We start from the raw sequence: 22745 nt of genomic DNA on the forward strand, positions 1-22745 counted from the left end.
AAAGGTACCCGTGGCAAGGCAGAGCGTGTTGCTCGACGCCAGTTATTCAGCAACACATGAAAAGCACGTGCTGATGTCCAACCCCTTCTTCCTGAAGCTGCAGCCTTGCAGTACGAGAGCTGATCTGGCCACAGTGATATCCGGGGGTCTCTGCTCCAATTTGAGATGTTGGAAATTACAGTCTTACTGTACACAAGCTGAACTGGCCACCGTGATGTCCAGGTGTCCCTGGTTTCAGTCTGAGACGCTAAACAATGTGACCTTTCTCTACAGGACCTCATCTGGCAACAATGATGTCCAGGTGTCTATGGTGCAGTTTGAGATGCTGGACAATGTTGATCCTGGAGATGCCTCAATCAGACAATTCACAAAAATGGCAAACTTGTGGCTGCATTGGCAGCTCTCAGTAACAAGTGCAATCCATTTAGATGTAATTTAGATATAATACAACTACATAAATGATACTGTAGTCTAGTGCACACCAAAGAGTTTGGCCTCTCAAGAAGAATCTGATTTACCTGTTTTTAACACTCTTAGGGCCTCATGCCTTCTGCCTTGTAGCAGTCATAGAATTTTGTTTCAGCCAAGATTAGTGTAGTTTTCCCTCACTTAATCACCCTAATCACATCCACTTATACAAACCATTATACAATACTGTATATGATGTGTTACAAATACAGTAACAAGATGGATCATTTTAACTTGGTTAACTGATGTCAATATATACTGCTGGGAAATTATTGGAACCAAGGTAGCTTGGTGAGATTTTAACATTTTAATATGTCTGTATATAAAGTGTAAAATAAGGCATTGTGTGTATTGTGACACCAAACACAAGACACAAAAATTAACGGGTCAGCCACTGTGCTGGTTTGTTAAAATTTGACAAATGTTCTTCGTAAAGAAAAAAAATTTCACCATCGGCTGGGAAAAACTATTGTGTGCTCTGCCTGTTGTGACTCACTTCTTGTTTATGGCTTTTCTCTCATTCCTGACTCCTTCCCTCCTTTTAACTTCCTGACCATATTTTTTACTGCTCTGAATTCTGTTGGCAGCAGTATCCTGTACTGTATCCCTGCTCTTTAACTTTGTACAGTGTAAACATAAAATGTATCAAAGTACTGATTAATCAGAGAGCCATACAGTATATACAGTATCATATCTATCAAAGGAAGAGATAATGCTAAATAAATGGAAAGCAATGTTAGTTATGTTTAACTTGCTAAACTCCATTTCCATGTAAGCTTTCAATTCTCTACCACTCAGCTGTTAATAACCCAAAAGGGAAGTTCCTGTGACCTTATTCTTCTTTTTAGCAATATAACAGGCAAAATACGTCAATGTTCCTTCCAAAACAACACAAGGAATTCAGAGCTTAGAGTCTCCAAGGACTCCAAATTACACACTCATTCAGAGCCCGGAATGCCAGGATCTTAAAGACATAGGGAAATAAAAACCTGAAGTAGTATTTTTTTGAGTTTGGCTATTTCATACATATTTCTTACATCTGAGGTGAGGAAATCTCCTTTACGACCAAGTGAACAACATGGTATTTCATATCCAAGTTGAAAATTCATTTCAAGAAACCCCAGCAGTGTATGCGTGTCTTTGTTTGCTCAGAGTGCCTCACTTGGAAGGAATGTTAATAGACTAATAGGTGGAAATGTTCCATTTTGACCAGAATTTTTAACCCCATGTTCCAATATCTGCCTTCAGTACTCGTGTTCTTCAAAGATTCCATAACACCACAAACAAAGGCAGGAAAAATAGTCTTACCCAAACTGGCTAAAGTCCAAGCGAGCTTTCTTAATCTGGTTCCACCTACATTGGTCTCGGTTTTAAGTGGAATAAATTTTCACTTCTCGAGCTTGTCTGTGGCACCGTGACTTGCTGTCAAAAAAGGCAGTGCTGTGCTACAATGGCAGATGACATTGCTGCGTGTAGAATGTTCTGGCACCCTTCGGGATTACAAAAATCATTATACCACACTCAACATGTGGCAGCCATACAGAATCGGTATCGCCACTCACACAGGTAGCTTTGCTGGGTTCTCTTGAACAACCTCACAAGGTGGCCGAGAGCCGAGATTTATACACAGCTTCAGAGTTTGCGCTGAATCGTCACAACCGTTCGTTGTGAAAAGAACCCCTTCAAAGTCAATTGCAATCCAAAAATACATATGGTTTTTACAATTATTCAAAGGGGAGCACCAATTTGTGCAGTATTTTTATGTGTTAGATACACCTGCACATGCGCGCAAAATAAAACTAGTGAACTCCAGATCTTACACCCATGAAGACAGCAGGATTTACTTTCCTGCTGTTATAGTGAAATGGGAAAGAAATCGGTATATTACCGTCTCGGCCAGGCAGGCCTCTCTCCTTCTTATCCTCGCATTTGTTGCATTCGCTGAAGTAGAGCAGGATGAACATGTCCAGCATCACCCACACCAGGGAGGTGGCCAGCACCACCTTGCAGTAGGCAAACTTCCTCATGGCGGGCACTGCCAGCCAGTGCTCCTGGAATAGGGCAGGACCCGCACAGCTGCAGGAGAGAGACAGCACAAAGACTCTCAGGGCACATTCGTACAGGTTGGCAAACGAAGAACACACCGTTAACAGGAGACTAAGCAGAGCACTATCCTAGATGATGGCCTGGCCTTAGGACTAGCCTAAAGACGTCACCAACGCGCTGCCACAGAACAACACTGAACTGAATGGAACACAGGTATGCAGGCATTGATGGAAAGTTTCAGGCCTCCGTCAGCCCATGGTGACTGTAAACCATGTGTGTCGGAAAACTGGTTGAGCATTCAAAAGAAATATGTTATTGTATCAAAAGAAAATGTATCTTGCTGCTGTTCATTTTATATAAGTAGTCCAAGACTTTCTGGAAAAAAAAAACTGACAAATGGTGAAAAATAAAATATACAAATTTTACAGTCTATTCCTCTGTTTATAGTGGATAATACTGCCAGTTTAACAAGCCTTAAAGCTACTGCTGTCAAGATCCAGCGTTTGCTGACAGCCTGAAAAACCCCTCTATGGAGAAACTCTCACCTGAGTAGTCTGAATTGGCAGCTCCCAAAGTCCCCAATTTCCTAACCCACTCTAAATTTCTAAATAATACAGGATTTAAACAATCCAAACCTGCAGGAGGCCAGAAATTAAGTGACCATGAAATAGATAATATCATATACCTTACAATATGATACTACAACATTGAACTCTCTTCTGATCTATTACTTAAAATAGTAGATATTTTTTAATGAAAGAGTGTTCCAAAAGTTAATGAAAAAGGCGGAGTGTTGTCATGATTCAGTTACTGAGACCAAGCCCACAGAAAAGGAAGCAATGGGCCCAGTATTTCGGTATTCTGTAACTAAGGCAAGATTTTATTAAGATGTCAAAGCTAATTAGGGTAGTTGAACAACCACACATGCCAGTCAGTTTCTTGTTTTCTCTAACACTCAATTAGCACTTTCCTTAAAATGCTGTTCCCGAAAATAGAGCTCTTCAATGCTTGTGTGGCCAGTAATAGCAGGCCACTATGCTGTCCTCTGAAAGACTAATGTGTATCACAAGCTCTACTGGCAACAGAGCACTGTCCAAGGATACAGGACAGAACAGAGTTTACCACTTAAACATTGCACAACTAAAAGCACAGCATCCACAAACCCAACAACAAATATTTTTTTCCTCAGTAATGAAAAATATGAGGATGAAAAGGGAATTTTGATAGTCTTACAGTTTTTTTTTTAAATCATTAACATTGCTTCAGAGAATGGCAATAATACCAGAGATCTAAATTCTGACATAATAAGCTTGTTAGGCTGTCTGTGACAGAGCAAATGCAAGATGTGTGCTGTGATCTGCACCAGGGGGTCCCACTGATCTCTCTCATTAACTTTTAAATTTTAAAAAAGAATTCATTACACTATTTACAATGGTTACGTAGAAACCCATTTAAGTTGTTTCCCCCTTTTCATGAATACATTAAAACAAAACTTCTAAACAAAATGTTTAAATAATTGCTTGATCTCCTATTGTATGTTTGATTGCTCAGTCTCCTTTGTTATTTTTTTAGCTCTTTGAAAACCGTTGCCAGATTAAAATAATTATAATTCTTCTTGAACTAGAATGTCTGGCAGAATACAAAGTAGCGGGATAAGAGGTTTTCTGCTTTCTCTCGCTCTTAAACCATTATTCCTGGGACTTTTTAATCTCTTGTGGTCATATTAGCAAGCCTGACTCAGATGTAAGGCTTGTGAAAAGGAGTCCTACTTGGATTTCCAACGGTCTCTGTGAACATTTCTAGGAGGGACTGTGCTCACTAGCGACAACTGAAGGAGAACTAACTGTCCTCCAAGTCTTTTCAAACAAAGGGGAAAGTCTCATTCACAACAGTTCCCAGCTATCTCCACTGAGCAGAAACATTAGAATATTGTGTACTCAGCCTGCATTCGCCCATGGGGTTGGCACTGGTACAATATACTATCAAGTATCACACATAAGATTTGGAGAACAAAACAGAGAAACATAAACCAGAGGACACAAGCAGAAACTATGTGGAAATATGTTTAAAACCAAGAACAGGAAGGACGTCTTTACACAAAGGGTTGTGGGAGCATGGAACATGCTGCCCAGCCATGTTGATATCAAAACCCTGGCTTCTTTCAATAAACAGTTAGAGGAGATCCTTGGATCAATTAACTATTAACTATCAATCAGGTTTTGGGTAAGTCAAATGGCCTCGTCTCACTTATAACATTTCTTATACTCTTAAAAACTAGACATAAAAAAAACTAAATTTTAAGATATTTTAAAGACTATTTGAAAATGTCTAAAGAATGCATATCCATAAAGGTACTGTATGTACTTTAATGTAATATACAGAGAAACTACTGTAGCAGTTGCTGCAGTTCCGCCTCATATCTGGAATTAAGATATCCTGGGGCTTGAGTGACTTGACCCCAGAAGTGGATGTCGCAGTCTGTTCCGGACAGTGCAGGCCTATTAAGAAGTTCTTTAATTTATTCCAAACACTGGCGTCATCACCTGACCCTATTCTCCACTTACCTGCTGTACTACACCACAAGGGGGCAAACATATACTTACAAGGAGTTGCCCTGTTTGTATTCTGACTAAGAGAACAACATAAAAACAAGCCAAAAAAAGAATATTCACCAAACCCAATGAACCAGCATGGAACATGCTCGATTCTCAAAAGCACTCTCGTGGTTCTCAAGAGCGGCTCAGTGAATACCACTCCGTCAACAGTGTAACTAAGAAGAAAAATCAACACATACCCAATTAGGCCACATCTGGGAGCTGGCTAATATAGACACAGCTGAGAAATACAGACTTCTACAAACGCGAATATGGTGGGAGACACACCAACTGCACTTCTGGATCACCTGTACTGGGTTAGCAGGCATGAGGGCAGACAGGAAGGAAGATTCCCCAAAATTCTGATTCAACACAGGGTATTTTATGGTTTAATTTTGTTCAGGGTCACTGTTTAAAAGTAACAGTAACATGTTTGCGGACATAAACTCAAGCTATAGAGACCACCAGGGAGATGAGGGTGGAGGTGAGTAAGAGGATGGAAGGACCAATAAACATTTATTTAAATACATTTATTTTTACACATTGTTTTACACTCCCCTACATATATAAATCAAACTGGATGGGGATGGAAAGGAGACTGGTGGTCATAAAACATAAGAAAGATTACCAAAAAGAGGAGGCCTTCCAGTCTATCTAGCCTGTTGGATAATTGGTAAATGATCCCAGGATCTCTTTGAATGAAGCCAAAAGATCAGCCGGGTATCCTGTTCTACAAACCCACAGCCCTTCGGGTAAAAAAGTGCCTTGTGTTCTCCTTCTTAAATGTACTTCAATGTACTATAGATTCCATTTGTGTTTTCTGGTTTGTGTTGCACTGTTCAAGAAATCTCTGTGTTGACTCTGTCAATCAAAACCTTTGAGGGTTTTGAATGCTTGCATCAGGGTCCCCTTGTAGTCCTCGCTGCTCAACAATAAAAAGGTTCTGTCCGTTCAGCTCAGTTCCATTATTAAAATTTACAAAGTGTCATTCTGAATTTGGAGTGCAAGCTCTGGAGGCACTGTGCTATAAGTTGGGGTGCCTGTTGTGTTCTAACCACAGGAGAGCTCATTTTAGTGAAGTGCTTTCATCAGTGAAATGCACAAAAGCCCCAGTAAGAACATGCGCATCTACTGCACTGGAAAACCCAGATACAGGCTATAGTGCTCAAGTGTTACTTTATCAGGAGCTTCATGATTTTCAAAGCAACTGACATACAGTACTCATTACAGTGGCTCCCATCTGTGTACTGGCACGGAGCAAAACCAAGGCAAAGACCTACTAAGTGGACTGTAAATATTTTATTTTTTCCCATTGCTGCTCACTCATCAAACCCATGAAGATCACAGTTAAAGAGAGCTGTCCGCTGCCAGCCCACAATTTCAGAACTTTGTATTAAGCAAAGATTAATTCTGTTCAAACTAACCTTTACTGAGATTCGTGCAAATGTCACCGTGCAGCAAGCACTAAAACCCATCCCTTCTCTCCTCGGTTTAATTGTGTGGGACTATTCAATTACTCTCCTGCAGAAGGGAAGCCGACACACAGGCAAACACGGTAGGAAACTTCACTGAAGGTCCACTGGTGACAACAGATTCTCTTCTTCTTCTTGTTTTTCGTTGGTCGTTGCTGTATTCTTTGATAAGCCCTTTCCACAAACTCTCAGATACTGGCATGCAACAGAACTGGAGCCACGAGGGCAGTTCAATCATTTCAATCACGCAAGAGTCAAGGCTTTTTTACTTTGGTTACAGAGAGCACTTTCCCTGCCAGGATGGAGCTTTGCTGTGTTTATATTGTTGCTGGCGATTAATTTAGGGGGGTCTGAATTGTGATGGATGAGCTAGGAGCTGCTGGGTGACAGAGGGACAGGAATATGGAGCCACGCTGTGCAAAACTGGTATCAGATGACTGTTAGAGTGCGACTCCATTGCTTTAAATCGGTCAACCAACAGGATGAGGTTCCGATGACCTGCGCCAGGCCCTCTCACAGCTCCGGCTCTCAACAGAACATTCCAGAACACTGTATGCTGGGGAACACCTCTAAAGGGGTCGGCTTCTCAGGCATTAGAGCAAAAACCTTACAAATCGTGCTACACCTTCTATTCTGCTTATGTGGATGTGTCCCTAGGACAGAATTAACCCCGTTCGTTTGACTAAATGCCTAATGTGCTAACAGTCAGTTCCTCTCACCTGTGTGTTCAGTCACAATGTTGCTCCAGCCACGTGCTTCTCCACTTCAAGAAACCGCTGTATGAGATCCTTGCATCAATAAGCTTGTAGCTACCTGACCAGATAAAATCACCTCCTCTCGTTTCTTACTGTGTGTCATGCAGGATGAGATGAAGTTTGAAAGAGGAAGAAGTGGCAGTGGCGCATGACTGGCCTTCAGGTTGTGTAGCACTGCACTTTTCCACAGCTCACCAATTTGCAGATAGACTTCATCAGAAGGATTAGAACAGATGTTTAGCACAGCGCGGTAGCAGAAGTCATCAGTATGTGCGTGCAAGGCAAGATACAGTAGCTGGTTTAAGTAAATTATAGAGAGCACCAACTCTGGGCCTACAGTAGAGAGGATTGCTGGCAAAGTCCAAGACTCACAAATCACAAAAGGAAACCGAACACGTAAGAACTGAGCTAACTTTTTACGAGAAATAAACCTCTAAACTTTTCATTAGTGTGCATCTAAAAAAAAACACAGACCTCTACAGAGAAACTTGCAAACAAAGTGCACTAAAAAAATCCTTATTCAAGACATGGCTTCACGAGACGGTGTCCTTCTGTGCCCAGCTATGACTGTTTGCTCCAACAGTATTGCTATCACTCTGCAAGGTCCATCTCAGTGACACATACCCCCTCTACCTTCCCACCACCAGGTTTTCATCCCTCCGATTCTCAAACTGTTCTCACTGTAGCTTTTACACCTGCAGGAAGCACAGAAGCAGTGTCATTACCCTTGATCTCCCTGCTGCTCAGAAGACCTCCAATGACACACTAAGCTACACAGAGCTCCCAGCAATTAAGAGACACACTACAAATCACCCACTGATTTAGAGTTCAGTGAATGGTTAGAAACAAAATACCTTTAGTCTGTTTCCTAATAAGCTATTCCTTTTCTAGGAGATCCAACTGGTCTGTTCAGAAGCTTATTAACAGCAAAGAATGAGCTGACAACAGCATTACTGAAAAAACTTCATTCTTTCAGCTGATGATTTTGTATTTTCAGTTCCTGATTACAAAGAAATATTACGCCAGGTTATGTCCTTCTCACCAAAAAGTCTTGAAAACATTTGTAAATAAAATACATTAAAAAGCTGAAAGTAATTTTGAAAGCTGAAAGTTTTTACTAGTTTCACTTAGTAAAAACAGTGCTGCTTTGTGCAAACATTATTCTTTTATTTTCAGAAACAAACACAGAAAGAGAAAAAGACCAATGAAAAAGATCAGGAACAAGGTTATTACACAATTTCTCTTCTTGTTTTCTTATTCTTTACTTACATTGTGGCAAAAGTAACTTTTTATCTCTGTTGAGACTCATGATCATAAAAACATGTGTAAACCAGGAATCTACATGCTAAAGCACAAGAATTGTTATGACTTTTTAAGAGTTTTTTGTTTTGCCATTGTTAGAGCAAATGTGCACAGAGTCTAAATGGAGGAGAGCGCAATTCCCAACCATTCCCAACTGTTTGCAATGAAATAACATGCATCTTAATTAAGTCAATCATATCCTCCATCACATCACCACGCAGTCTCTAGCGTCTATGCAACAACACATATGGCCCATTATTTCACAACACATCAGCAACTGTGAAAAGCAAAGAAAAAAACTGTTTGCGACAAGCAAATGAATTACATTTTAGCAGAGCACTCACTGTAAATCTCTGCAGTTTTCTTTTTTGAGGTTTTAAACTCAGTGCTTAACAAGACTTAGACAAGTGACAAATCTAGCTTCCTGGCCTGAATCAACAAACATTGCGGTTTCCTTCAACCACACAATTTCGGGTGAGCATCACTAAAACAGTGGAAGCCTCACGAAAAAACAAAACAATGTCCGTGGGGAAACCAAATTCTTATCTGTTAGTATTTGCAGTTGAGTTTTAGCACTGCAATTGTTTTGCGCTATTGTGCAGGAGTGAACAACCTGACTGACGTGTGCCGAGTCATGTCATGGAGAGCCCTGACACCAACCAAGTTTCGGTGAGAAGGGATTTAACGAAATGTAACGTCTTTACTGTGCATAATTTACTCCAAGTCCCAGCAAGCAGATTCACTCTGCTGAATCCTCTACCTGAGGTAATATTTACTTGTCTTGAACTGTGTGAGCGTTCAGTTTCTCTCAAGGCAGTATAATCCAGCCCGGGCTAGGATGTTCTTTTTATTGTCTGGAAAGAGCCGCAGGGATTCATACACCACTCTGACACCCTAGGGAGATTATTACTGTTATTACTGCATTTGACTGGTACCTCTTTCCAAAGCAATGGGGCAATTAGTACCCATTTACACAACTGGGCATTTTACTGGAGCAGTCTGAGTAATGGGCCGTGCTCAGGGATCAGTAGCAGCTGGCCATTCGGGATTTTAACCCACAGCCTTCCAGTTCCAAGGCCAGAGCCCTGACCTCACCACTGATTTGAAAAGAAATGACTAGCACCACTGAAAGGGTCAATAAAAACCCAAAACAGCCTCTTTACTTGTTTTACTATATATGGCTTGGAATAAAATAAAAAACGCACAAGATCAGATGATATAACACATTCTGAGATACAAGCATATTTGACCAATTAAAATAAGTATGCATGCCACACCAGCAACTTTTAGGGCTTAAAAGCCTTGACTTTGTGGTTTACAATCAAACCGGTTCCATCTCTATATTCCCAAAGTGAACATGACTCCCGTGTTGTTGAAGAACTCTGATTACTGCACTGATGCTCTGTCTGGGCATCTGCCTCGTACAGGACCACAGACCACTGACTTGGGCAAATGTTGGCTCACGGCATCAGAGCAGGAAAGCAAGTCGGTCTGAGGAAGCCAAAAAAAACCTGTGAATTTGTTTTTTTTTAAATCAATACAGCTTCATTTAAAATGGGCAACTTTTCCTACTGGAGTAGGGTACATGGTAACACTACGACACCATTCACCAACAAAAGGGAGGGTGAGGGTTTGAACCGGGAGTCAGCTGAGGCCCTGTTTCACTCCTGCAGCTGCACCCCAGGGACACTGGCTTCACGCCGCTCGACCAAAAGGGCATCACAGAGAGCCACCACGTCGCCCACAGTAACACAATGAGATAAGGAAAGCAAACAGGAAGGCTGTGCAGTAAGCGTCTTTCCAAAGAGGCCTTTTCTCGCTGCAGACAGCTTTGCTCTCGGCAGTGGGCAAAAACATGCCGTGGCCTGGAGCCAAGCATCCCAATGGCTCTGTAAATATGAACACAGAGGAGGCATCAACCACAGCCGAGCTGGAATGCAGAGAGCACAGCGGCAGAGGCTGGCAGGGAGCCATGTGCCCGAAATGGCACAGCTACACTCCCCCTGCTGGCTTACCGAGAAGCAGGACTCGGTGTTGGGCACAACCCCACCCCTGGGCGCCTCTTCATCTACGCTGCCATGCTCCTGAAGAGTACCACACACCACACACAAACGCACTTAACTGGCATTAATGCGACAAACACGCACCACTTCTGGATGTACCTGAAGATCAATGAAATATAAGTAGTCTGTGTATAGTTACTATGCTACGTCTTAAAACCAATTTCCTCCAATATTTAATATATTTAAAACCATAATGCCTTACACAAATAACTTATAATTTACTAAAAGTAACATTCCCCAGTGCCACTTAGGACAACATTCAAATAACTCAAGTTTATATTCATAGTCTTCATGGATACAGCCTGTGCTGTGAAAACAAACAAAAAACTAAATAAAATGCCTTTTTTTAAAGCGATCAACCCAGAATATTACCCTTTGAAATGTAGAATTTATGATGTCCTAATGAGCATGAGGAATTGGATACACAGATGTTCTGCAGCAAATTCCTACACTGGCCATCACAGTGTGCTGCACTGACTTTACTTTGACATATGGGCCTTTAGAAGAATATTCAGTTATTTCAGCCCTTTGCTTTGCAAGAGCAGAGAATTTATTCTGCTAACAGCATGAAGATGACTAGAAAGCTCACAGGAAAGAAATATACTGTAAATGTTTTTCTGGCTGTCACCTTTTTGACCATAACTCATTACCGCCCTCCATTTGCAGGAATCTTTCTGTGTCTATTTAAACCGGCAAAATCTCTAAGCATCCCCTCCAGTGTCAACAGCTCAATGGAAAGAGAAAAATGCAGCAGGATCCCTCCCCTTGCAAAGAAAGATGGCCCACATCTATCTTGCTGTTTAAAATAATTATTCTTCCTGGGCAGAGCAGTGGCTGCAAGCCAAGGGCAGCTTTTCATTATACTTAATCTAAAGACAAGGAAATCTTAACAGTGTCAGGAGCTGTTAACGTTAGAGAGCAGACTGCCTGGACAAACACAGGCCAGCTCCTACCTTAAAACAGACTCAGAGGATGAATCTGAACGTGTGGGTTCAGAAAAAAAGACCAAAAGCAATTAAATAACCCAAAAGTAGTAGTGTGTTAACACCTGCTCGGTTTTCCAAGTGACAGTGATAAACTTTGAAGTGAACTGATAAAGACATCTGTATCATTGAGCCAACCCTACTCAAGCACCTCTGAAGTCATTAGAATGCAGCCTGCCTGGCTTTGTCAGGCTAAGAAATCAAATTATCTTCTTACTGTAGTGTTTTCCCCAGGGGAGAAACACAGTAAAGTGTATGCCATTTCACATTTCCAAGAAATCTACATTTCCGTGCACTATGTGAGGCACCCCACACTTTCTTTTCAACTGAAGAGCTCACAGAAAGAGCCATGCCGTTTGTGCATACTTGTCTGCACAGATTACATGAAGCTTGACCAAAGACTAGTTCACTGAAAGGCTTTCTAGACCGTAAACAGAGCACAAAGCCGCTTGCTTCCAAACTGAGCTCTGTGTTTGTACAATACTGGCCAGAACTGTTTTCACACACAGCGGTAACATTGGAGATACTTCAAAATCAATCGACACATTATACACAAGTAACACTACTGCTATACACACTTCCTACTTTATCTGAGACTCAAAAGTAAAATTCTGAAATGAGACATCTGCAGATTCAGAGTCTAACCACTTACATTGCTACTATTAGGCAACAATTTGGCAAATGCAGGTCAGGCTACAGTCAAGGATGTCACAGGCCCAGATATTTCCAATTCTAACTCCATATTTGACTGAACTCTTTTCCCTTATGTGTGTATGAAAAGGGGGCTTGTGAAAAACATTATGATGAAACACATTAGTAAAGGCCCCACCAGAAACCCAACATATGATTTAATTGCCTCGATACCTTACTAACACAGGATCTGGCTTGGCTCTATCCGTAGAACCCCGGCTCTGTGGAATGTTGTGGTGTGGCAAAATCGCTAATGTTATCAAAACAGCGGTATTTTGTTTTCTACTGGATTAAATACAAATAAGTTGCTTTGTGGCAACTTTGTAGCCAACAGAAGCCATCCCTGCGGCCGTTCCTCAAATAGCTCGAGGTTATAATCCCAACACGTGAAAGCAGAGAATTTTCAATAATAAATGAAGGCGCAGCGGGGGTCTGTTCCAGAGGGCCTGGCGACAGTGTGCCGAGGCCAGTCTCCCAGAGCGCACAGGCCTGTGTGTGCAGGCACCCGGGGAGGAAGGACAGCACAGCGAGGGGATTCTTCTTCCTGTAATTCAATCTTTAGACAGTCTCTCGGGAATGGAAACAGTCAATATTGATTGATTGTGATGACTGTTTTGGCACAACGTCTCAATAAAATGATGCAACATAAATCTCAAAGCACTTTCAAGCACTGATATTCAATCCTTTGTTTAAATCCTGAAAAGACACTAAAACCAAATGTTAACTCAGGGCTGAATAAGCACTGTTCCCATAATGGAGCACATTATTTCTCATAAATTCTGGTTTCTACGCTTTACAATATATTTTTTTCCAAAATGCACACTAGAACTAAAGTTCAATTTGTATTCTGATTTCTCTTCTTTATGAATTAAAAGACAGCGAATCCACTTTGCTACATTGTTTCTAGGTTATGCCGCATTGTACAGTATATACGAATCAATTTCAAAGTGTTTTTTTTTAATTAAACAAGACCACCTTGTCTGCACTGTGACTGCTTAATCCTTGAAATCTCAAACAGCATTGCAAACAAAAAGTTCCTGTTCTTACATTTCAAAACCTCTCAGCTGCATTTCCAGAACAAAATGCTTGTTTGCTGTGAAATACGTAACCAGCTGTAGCTGGAACTGATGGAGTGCTCAGAATTTCCCCATGCAGAACATGACATATTTGACTGCTGTAGGCTCATCGGATGTGCTGCACATTATATGAAGACTGTACAGCATAACACAGACGCTAAAAAAAGATATGCCTTTCATGTCAGGGAATCTCAGCATTTCTTCTTACAATCAAGAGAACCAGGAGGTATTCTGTGGTCATGCTAAAAGCTAATTGCCATCCTCATTCATCAGCATCACTGTGCCTTATGGTAGGTTCAAATCCTACAAAGAAGCCATCTACAGTAGCACAAAGACAAGAGAGACCGGTGGAGATGCAGGAAAGGATGTATACATAAGGAGGTGTCTTTTAAAACCAGACATCAATATCTACAGACCTCGCTCGTCCAGTACATGATCATGAAGCTGGAAACAACACATACAAAAGCACAAAAACGAGCATGAAAGATACAGGTCTTTCCAACACTCCTAAAAGCAGCAGGCGTCAAAATCAGATCAAACAATTAAGAGTTAATTACATGTGGCTGGAATTTTCCATGATTCACACAGGCTTTCTGTACATTCCAAATCATTACAATTTCTCTATTTTATACCCTCTGTTCCAGCTATGAACTCACATCTATTTATTTTTCCAGCTCCAGGTAACCTCCTAATTACCCAGACTGGAAGAGATTGCTATGCTTCTCGTCCTTATTTCAGCATGCAAGGGGGAGGGAAACACTGAGGAATTCTAAACATTTTAGATCCTAAATGGACAGGATTACAAACTCTTTCATTGTCTCTCCTGTTCACACGGCGCCATGGGCATTTACAGTATGTACAACAAGATCTTTAGTACAGATGTGATACATTCCCTCATTTCACCTGCGACCAGACATTACCTATTTCTATGCTTTGCCACAAACCCATTCTGAGCCCGTATGAAAGATCATTACTGTCACTGAGAGAAGACCTGAGAGGTCAGAACTCTGAACTGCCATCTAGGCCCCCTGGAGCCTGGCCATTTAACACAACCTCACAGGCATTTAAAAACCAGCTGCCTCAGTTTGGCAGCCTTTGTGGACAAAAAAAGACACAGAAGCCGACAGCACTGACTTCATTACTAGCCTCAATTGTCTAGGTGCTGCTCTGACCCAATGCGCAATACCCCTGACAGACAATTGTTTTGCTATTTTCAGGAAAGACACCAGCTGTAGCTCCTAGCATAGCAACATGCTGACTTGATCCAAGGTTCAAATAATGTGAACAAGAAACTAACCAGGAAGAGATGAAAATGTGCAAAACATCAGGATGTGATAAAGTTGTAGGAAGAAACCCTCCCACTATCTATAAAAGCTAAGGTATCTGGTGGTCAGTAAACAAAGATATGCTAAAAATAAATAAATAGTTTCAGGTCCTCATTGCTAAAATGTGAAAAGGTGTGATCTGAGCTCCAGGGGACACCTTGTGCATGTATTAGCCATGATCAATTAATTAAGAATTCAGTCTCCCACATTTGTTGTACATGATTGCATGTTCATCTATGCTAATGATTTCCTATTATATTAAAAGAGACCTTTAATGCTATCACACTGAAAGGTCAGCAGATATCAAGAGTGAAATCCTGCCGGCAATAAAGCAGCAAAAGGTCACCTTTCTGCTGAATGATGTCGGGCTCCTTGGCAAACTGCTGGAGCGCTATGGAAAGTCTCTGGAGTTTTCTGCGAAACTCTTGATTCCAGGAGCTGATATACAGCTGCCCTCCAGTGCAGAACCCCAGCACCTCCATTTGTTTGGAGGAATTCCAAACAGAATAGGTCAATCGGTAAAAGAATGAATCCTCCCAATGATTCGGCACAGCAACGCATGGAATTGATAGCTTCAGACCTGATCCGGGAGTATTAACTACCAGAATACCAGTATGTTTGAATCAACTGGATTTTGTGTTAACAGCTGTGATGTTGAGGCTGCTCATTTTCACATAGCAAAATACAAGATGATACAATTTGTTTTTGTAGCTCACAGACACAAAAATGGACAGGGAAAATAAAAGCTACATCCTGCCTGGAAGCTGCAGCATTCACAACACGCACTGTCATCAGTGCCTTCGGTAATGCCGCCTCAGAACACTATGGTTCAGCGTTAGTGTGCAATGAACAGTTTAGCCCATTAAAAAACAATCACATATGCTGAGGCTCCAGTGCTGTCTTGCGCAGTGAAACTCTGGGGACCAGCCAGGAGAACTGGCATTTCAGCCAGCTGTGATGAAAAGCACGCAGAGTTACGAGTCTAGTCAATGCACTTAGCTACTTCCTGAACTGAAACCCAGATAAGAAAAATAGGGAGAATATATATATACAGTACAGAGTATTGGGTCACCTCTCTCATCTTGACACTCTGATATATCACAGCCACTCACCTGTTTATATCAGAGCTCAGATAGCTGATTCACCTCCTGCTGCAGAAAGACTTCAATTTCTTCTTTGAGGAACTTGTCAAAAAGAGCCACAGGCCAACTTGTTAAATCTGATGACCTCCTTGTAATACAGCACTGTACTGATTTTCAACACAGACCAAAGGTTCTTATTCCCTTTCTCTGATACTTAAACCTGAGCTACTCTCTCCGATATGGTATAGTGAACAGAAGCATCTCTCAACCCAGGGAATCAAATAAAAAAAACAGGAAAAACTGAATTACAAACAGTGGTGTCATATAATAAGAGGTTTTACATAAAATGTTATTAGCTGAATTAGCTTGCTATTACAAAATGCTTAAAATATATTACACAATGCTTACAAATATTTAAAAACAGACCTGCATTTTTTAAAAACATTCAAACCTCCAATGCATTCAGATCACTCAGATACTTTTCAAGCACTATAAAACTGAATCACTTCTATATGTTGGGGTTTATATAAGTGCATCTGTCAGCACTCTAAACATAGAGCTCGGTACTCATCTCTAATGGAAGAAATCATATATATAGGAATGGAAATAAAAAATAATATACAACAAATAGCTGTGGCCAGTTACAATTCAAAACAGATGGTCGTTTTAATTCAATTATATATTTTGTAAAATGGCTGTGCATTTTAAGTTACACATGTGTAAGTGGGAAATAAGTCCAATTCATTCACTCAAGCCCTTGCAATTCAATTTTGTCTTCAGAAGAATCCAGATTTATCTAGGCCATTTCCGCTTTATCAGCTGCAAAGTAGTTTAAGAGATTACCGGTGTGATTCTACTAGTAATGTACAGTTTTTTTTTTGTACTTTCCATTTAGTTTTCTTGGCATACAGAAAATGTTTCATTTACTCATCTGTTTGAAAGCATCCAGAAAGCAGCTGGGAATGCAGCCTTAATAAAATCATGTCCCTTTTATTCTAGAAGTCACAAAAAAATCCCCCTGACATCGCTATGTTCTTGCCAGCTGCAGTGGCTTTCAGTTGTCATCCGCGCACGGGACACAAAAGGACAGTCATCACATGTAACGCTTTTTCAGGCCTCAACGCAGCCACTTGGGACTGTCCTTCCCCCTTGGAATCTGACCGACGGCACATATTACCTCACCGAGTGTCTAACAAGCGCTGGCACTAATTCAGGAAAGCCAGATCTACCGTGTTTATCCCCTTGACTAAAGAGGGAACATAAGAATGTCTCCGACATGCAGTTTGGAAGGACTTGTAGCAGAGCACACACGTACAGTGTTCAAATCCACTGTGTGTCTTAACTAAAACAAAGAAAAAGGATCATATGATCCCAAGACCACAAAAAAAAATGCTCACAACAAAAATATCTACAAACATCATGTTCAACCTGTCATTATGGCCACAGAATGCACTAAACTGCCAGGAGGGTAGAGTGAGCACAGGGGCCACTCCTGTGTATTCCAGGGGAGTGAATATCAATTAACAAACAAGTGTCAGAGCCATGTAAATTGCCAGCTGCGCTCAGGGCAGCCACAAGATGAACAACATGCGCGTGCGCAGGCAGAGGGCAGACGGCAATTATATTTCTTTGGCGGGGACGGGAGTACGGAACAACAAAATTAAAATTCCACAGCTCCCCTCACTTTCCTTTCCAATTCCGAGAAGGTGCTCTCCACTCCTCAGGAGGGGGGTCGAGGGGGGAAGAGGATTCTATTAATTTCGATGGAACCGGCTATTGTTGAATCCTGCTTTGTATTTCTGGCTCAGCTCTATCTCAGGAATGCTATTCCCAAAGCCACAGACTTCAATGGCCCAGGTCTTACCCTGCTGCTTTCAGTGCCTGCTAATGCATCTGTCCAACAGGCTTGAGCAGAAACAGAATGACAGAAGGAAGTCATCTTGAAAGGCTGAAAAAACACATTGCTCGCTATGCCGTATTACATAATGGCTTAGCGCCGATATGGTCCCTGGTCATGGGTACTTCAGTGCATTCCGTTTTTTGTTCCAGCTGAGTTGGTACATTACAGGGTAATTAACTTCAATTTTCTATTTGATACATAATTTTTACTTTGCTTTCAGCAAATCGGGAATTTGGAACTGGTATTCACTGCATACTAATTTCCGAGTTTCAGAAGTTCCCTCATTGTCCTCCTAAGTGGCTCAACCAGTAAAGGCTGAGCTCATTCATCTAGGGCTTAAGAGTTAGACAGAATTCCCAAGCAGTGGCAGTCTTGAGGCGAGGTTGGGATTCATCAATCAGGGCTCTTTCAGCTCTCCCCGGACACCAGAAGCATCCCGTGGTGCAATTAGGGAAGGAGGTGCTGAACCTCCAGCACAGGGCTGAGGTGTTGAGTCTGTGTTGAGACACGAGCGACTCGGAAGTGGACGCATCAGAAATGACTGGCTACACTTCACAATCACGGTCGTGAGCTGGAACACAAAAAGCACTCAATTGGCCATTCAAAATCGTATAGGCCTACCAAGAAATAATTCTATATTTAAAAAAAAAAGAACTGCCCTCATTCAAATGCTATCTGAAATATTACAGAACCAATCAGTCCCCTTAAGAAACTAAAAGAAAATGGCCAATAGAGGAACGTTTAATGCATTTTCATTTTTTTAGGTTTCCACTCATAAACGGATCACTTATTAAGAGCAGTTTAGAGAAAAGTAAGGAAGAAAACTCTTAAAGTCGAGCTGAGCTGGTAAAGGGAAATGAACTCTATTTGAAGTCTGGAAATGATTCGCTGGATTGGGTAATTTAGAAACCAAGGACTCGATAACAAAACAAGATGTCTAAAAAAGCAAAAAAATTCAATTAAAATAAAAAGGAACACTGGTGACTGACAGCTTAGTTGGAACAAAATAATGGTTGGATCATCAGATTTAGAGCAACCAAAACCTCAGACTTGTATGTCATTTTACTGGAGTTGGGGTGCATCTTATAAAGCAGTAGGCACTTTTGGCACTGAATTGGAAAGTGTCAAATACAGTACAACCCATCATATGTAAAATGAGGTCGAGAAAAATGTAACAAAGGCAAGTGAAGAGGACCTGTGGGCAAGTACTCCAATAAATGCTTCCACACAAAAAAAGTACCTCGACAAAGAAGCCCAGTTTGGCACTCACAGGACAGAATCTCACCATTTCCAGAAATTAGAAAACTACTATAAGGCAGTATGAAAAGCATTTTTCTATAATCATTTATCTATTCCACTTAATGGTCACAACTTGTGATCCTGAAATAAACAGCACTGAATAAATAGTGCTGGTATCATGACTCCAATTGGGAGATTTTTCGCTAACCCAGACAGCAATGACAGCCTTCTTCACCTTGGATTAGTCAGGCTGCCTGATTAGCAAATGTATCATTCATCTGAAACAGGAGCATGTTTAAGACTGCAACTATAGCAGAACTAAGGAATAAATCCCTTGCAATTTTCCAGTCTCCTGTCCTCAGAAACTCCATCACTAATTGCAGTTGAAATGTGCCCTTTTCACAATGGATGCCAATGCTGTAGGCAACTGAGCACATGTACAGTACCAGGACTAATGCTCCCCTTAGCTTCTGCAAGAGCAAGATCTACAGCAGCTGCTGTGGACACAATGATTTTACATAGAACGTAATGAACAAATCACTTAGAACTTCAAACCAAATACTGCATTCATCCTCAATGCTGACATACGTTTTTATCTACTGATTTAGCTTTTAATATGTTCTTTAATGTCGTAAGATTAAGACTGTCGTGTGAGAAGTAACATATAATGGCATTTTATGCACAGGGGAATGAAAGGACAGGATCGATATAAGATTATAGCTGTTCAATATCTGAAGTACAAGGAGATAAATGCTGATTTAACACATGGTTTTCAAACATCAAAGCCAAACAGTTATACAGCACCCCTGCAGCCGAGGCAGATGAAAAAAAAACAGCCATTAAGAATTAACATGACTCCATACCGAAGCTGAAACGGCTAGCAGCCCATATATACCCTGCACATTTCTGAAACATTTGTTGCAAAAGAGCATTATCTTTCAGCACTGGGATGGGAGACCTCCTGGGAAAAACACCAGCAAGTGAGCCACAACGGGTACCCCGTGTCACCAAGGGTCACGTCAGTGGAGAACGAAGTGCTCTCCCTTCTATGATCTGTAAAAGCCATTTGGGATCATTCATAATGAAAGCTATAAAAATGAGAGGAATTATCTCACTGATTATGTGAAAAAGGCCAGATGCTCCAGCACCACATATAACAATGAAACATGAAATGAAACGCAAAGCCTGCCTTTTACAATAGGCTAATGAAGGACACCCAGCTGAAGAGTCAAGGCACTTCACCAATTCTTCCCACTGTTGTTGATTCCATGAGATGTACCCGTCAGTCCTGCCAGTTTAATCCCTCTCACCTCACCCTCTTCCAGGATCTACCTTCAGCCAACCATTTATTAGCTATACTTATGCAAATAGGCAGGTGAATCTGACATGATGAGAGTCTGCATTAGGGAATACACAGCATAAAGAAAAACCTGCATGAAAACAAAGAAGAAAAGCTACCAAGTCCATTACTGTGACATGCGGAGTGTTCTTTAATTGAATGTCAAACAAGCTACAGGGTGGCTGAGCTGAGCTCTCCTCAGAGGCTCAACTGGTAAAGGTGCTCGCCTGATCCCCAGTGTGGAGCAGTCATCAGGGATCCGGAACTGCAACTGAAAGGTTGTAGGTTCAAATCCCAGGTGAGACGCTGCCGTTCTACTCTTCAGCAATGTCAGACTGATCCAGTGTTTTCTTCCAGCTGTATAAATGGGTGTAAACACATGGGTAGTGGACAAAAACATGGAAACGCACAGCCTGGAAGGAACATTTTGATTAAATTTGCTGCTCGTATCCCAGGTTGAAATTTACAACTGATCTGAAGCCCCCTGCCTGTTTTGCCTTTCACTTCAAGTTAATGCACTATCCCAGATTAGGTACTTCCACGTTTCCCTTTGGTGATGATGTCTTTCCCTCGGAGTTCCATTTCAGACACTGTTGCTCATGAAACCAGCAGGCTGAGCTGTCTTGGTCACTAAAGCTCCTGCCAAACGAGCCCCAGAAATCCCCCCGTTCACCAAAGCCTCCCCTTGCGGCCACAATAATTGGCAAGCGGACATGCGCAGTCCTTTCATACACGATGCTAAGCATGCTGGGATTTAACTTGCTTCATTAACAGATGAGTCACACCTGTGTTGAAGCACTTGTTGTACTTCTCCTGGGTGTTTTCGTTTTTTTTGCCAACTGACTGTAGGTTGCTCTAGATAAAAGCATCACCCAAACAATCGAGTCGTGGGTTCGAGCCTGGATCACTAGCTGCCTGTCACCAGGATTCCTCAAGCAGTGGAGCTCAGCTGGCTGAGTTCCACCGAAGACAAGGTGGGATTAATCAGTCAGAGCACGTTAGGCCCCTTTAAACAGGGACCACTGATGTCTCCCCCTGAGTCGTGATGTGAAATTGACTGATCAAAGTAACATGGGTAGAACAAACAAAAACTGAACTTGTTTCTAAACTCGTTCAAATAAAATAACTCCTGAAAAGAGAATGTGCACTGCTCAGAACTACACACAGCAGCTCATTAAAACAACAAATGTAACTTGAGCATGTGTGCTGGGATACAGGGCTTTTGTGTGAGATCAGTCAAACAGCTCCAGAGACTGGATTCTGACAATCTGTGTGTTCCTTACTGCCCTACAGATAATCTCACTCCATTACCGGGAGCAGAGAGCACTTACCAAAAACACTCTGTTGTAAAAGAGGAGATTGGAGAAGCAGTCAACCCAGACATGTGAAGCTGTATGGAGTTAATTAATGATAATAGGCGAAAGGGGTCACTCCATGCTACACAGGCATCTGCTAACAGCAATCAGAGAGCCAGCAATAAAACAACCATTGTGTGAAAACATTCTCCTTTGCAGCTGTCAGGAACAGTGAAGGTTACGATGAAGACTAAGTGCAGGATTATCAGAATGGAAAGAATTTGCCGTGTCTTACTGTGGTAAAAGTCAGGTAAAATTGAAAAGATGCTGTGCTCTCCGTTAGCACGTCTTCAGAGGTCCCATAGCCCAAATGTAGTGGAATATAGTGGGGGAAAAAGTGCCTTTTCCTTACTGCTGTGCTCTGGATAGTGTCCAAAATCGGCTCAAAGGAATTATGTCATTGGCTGCATTTAGTGCTGATGAGGCTTAATTCTCAGTTCTTGCTTCCTTCAAGTCTGCACAGTGAACAGCAAAAGCACAAGCTCCCTCACTCTCAGCCTCTCACACACCTCTGCCTACATCTTCGGACAAGAGCTGACAACCTGCGGTGCCTCTCTCCAGGTATCGGCTTGAGAGACGTGTTGCCAGCGGTGCACCCCTGGGCTTCTGTACCTTTCCCTTGTATTCTAACTCCAACAAATTATTTATGCAGAAGAAAGTAAAGCAGCTCGATCCATATTTTTACACACAACCTTCGCTAAATCTTCAGGAATGCAATTTAAAAACGCGAGTTCTGTTCCAAACCAAAAGAATGTTTTCTTCTTCTAAAGCAACCGGAAACAATGAAAACAAATTCTCAAAAGGCCAAATTCCTATTTACTCTAATTTAACTTTTTACTTTGTTGATGAAAGTTCTCGAAAGACTCGAAAATCCTTATTTTATTGGAATTATCCGTAAAGTACTGTGTCACTCGTTTAACAGGCCAGTTTTAATTATCTTTAATTCAGCTCATCGTGATGAATTTAGTTCACTTTATGCCACAGCCTCCATTAGCCAGGTTAGTAGTCTGGCCTGTTCGGTGTGCCTCTAGGCTTCACCGAGCTCTCAGGAGGCAT

At 41.6% G+C, this 22745-nt stretch overlaps 1 protein-coding gene across 4 annotated transcripts in view; it reads right to left on the reverse strand.

Annotated features, from left to right (window-relative positions):
- The window catches only part of galnt1 (UDP-N-acetyl-alpha-D-galactosamine:polypeptide N-acetylgalactosaminyltransferase 1), a 205530-nt gene that overhangs the window by 113138 nt on the left and 69647 nt on the right, over positions 1–22745 (reverse strand). For all 4 annotated transcript variants that reach the window (XM_088928676.1, XM_088928677.1, XM_088928675.1 and 1 more), the window contains one exon: positions 2357–2544. In XM_088928676.1, coding sequence (XP_088784802.1) covers positions 2357–2495 — 139 coding nt within the window. In that variant the 5' untranslated portion in view covers positions 2496–2544. The remainder of the gene's footprint in view (positions 1–2356; positions 2545–22745) is intronic.

The sequence above is a fragment of the Atractosteus spatula genome, chromosome 12 (genome assembly GCF_055471065.1).
Source record: "Atractosteus spatula isolate fAtrSpa1 chromosome 12, fAtrSpa1.hap1, whole genome shotgun sequence".
Classification (NCBI taxonomy): Eukaryota; Metazoa; Chordata; class Actinopteri; order Semionotiformes; family Lepisosteidae; genus Atractosteus; species Atractosteus spatula.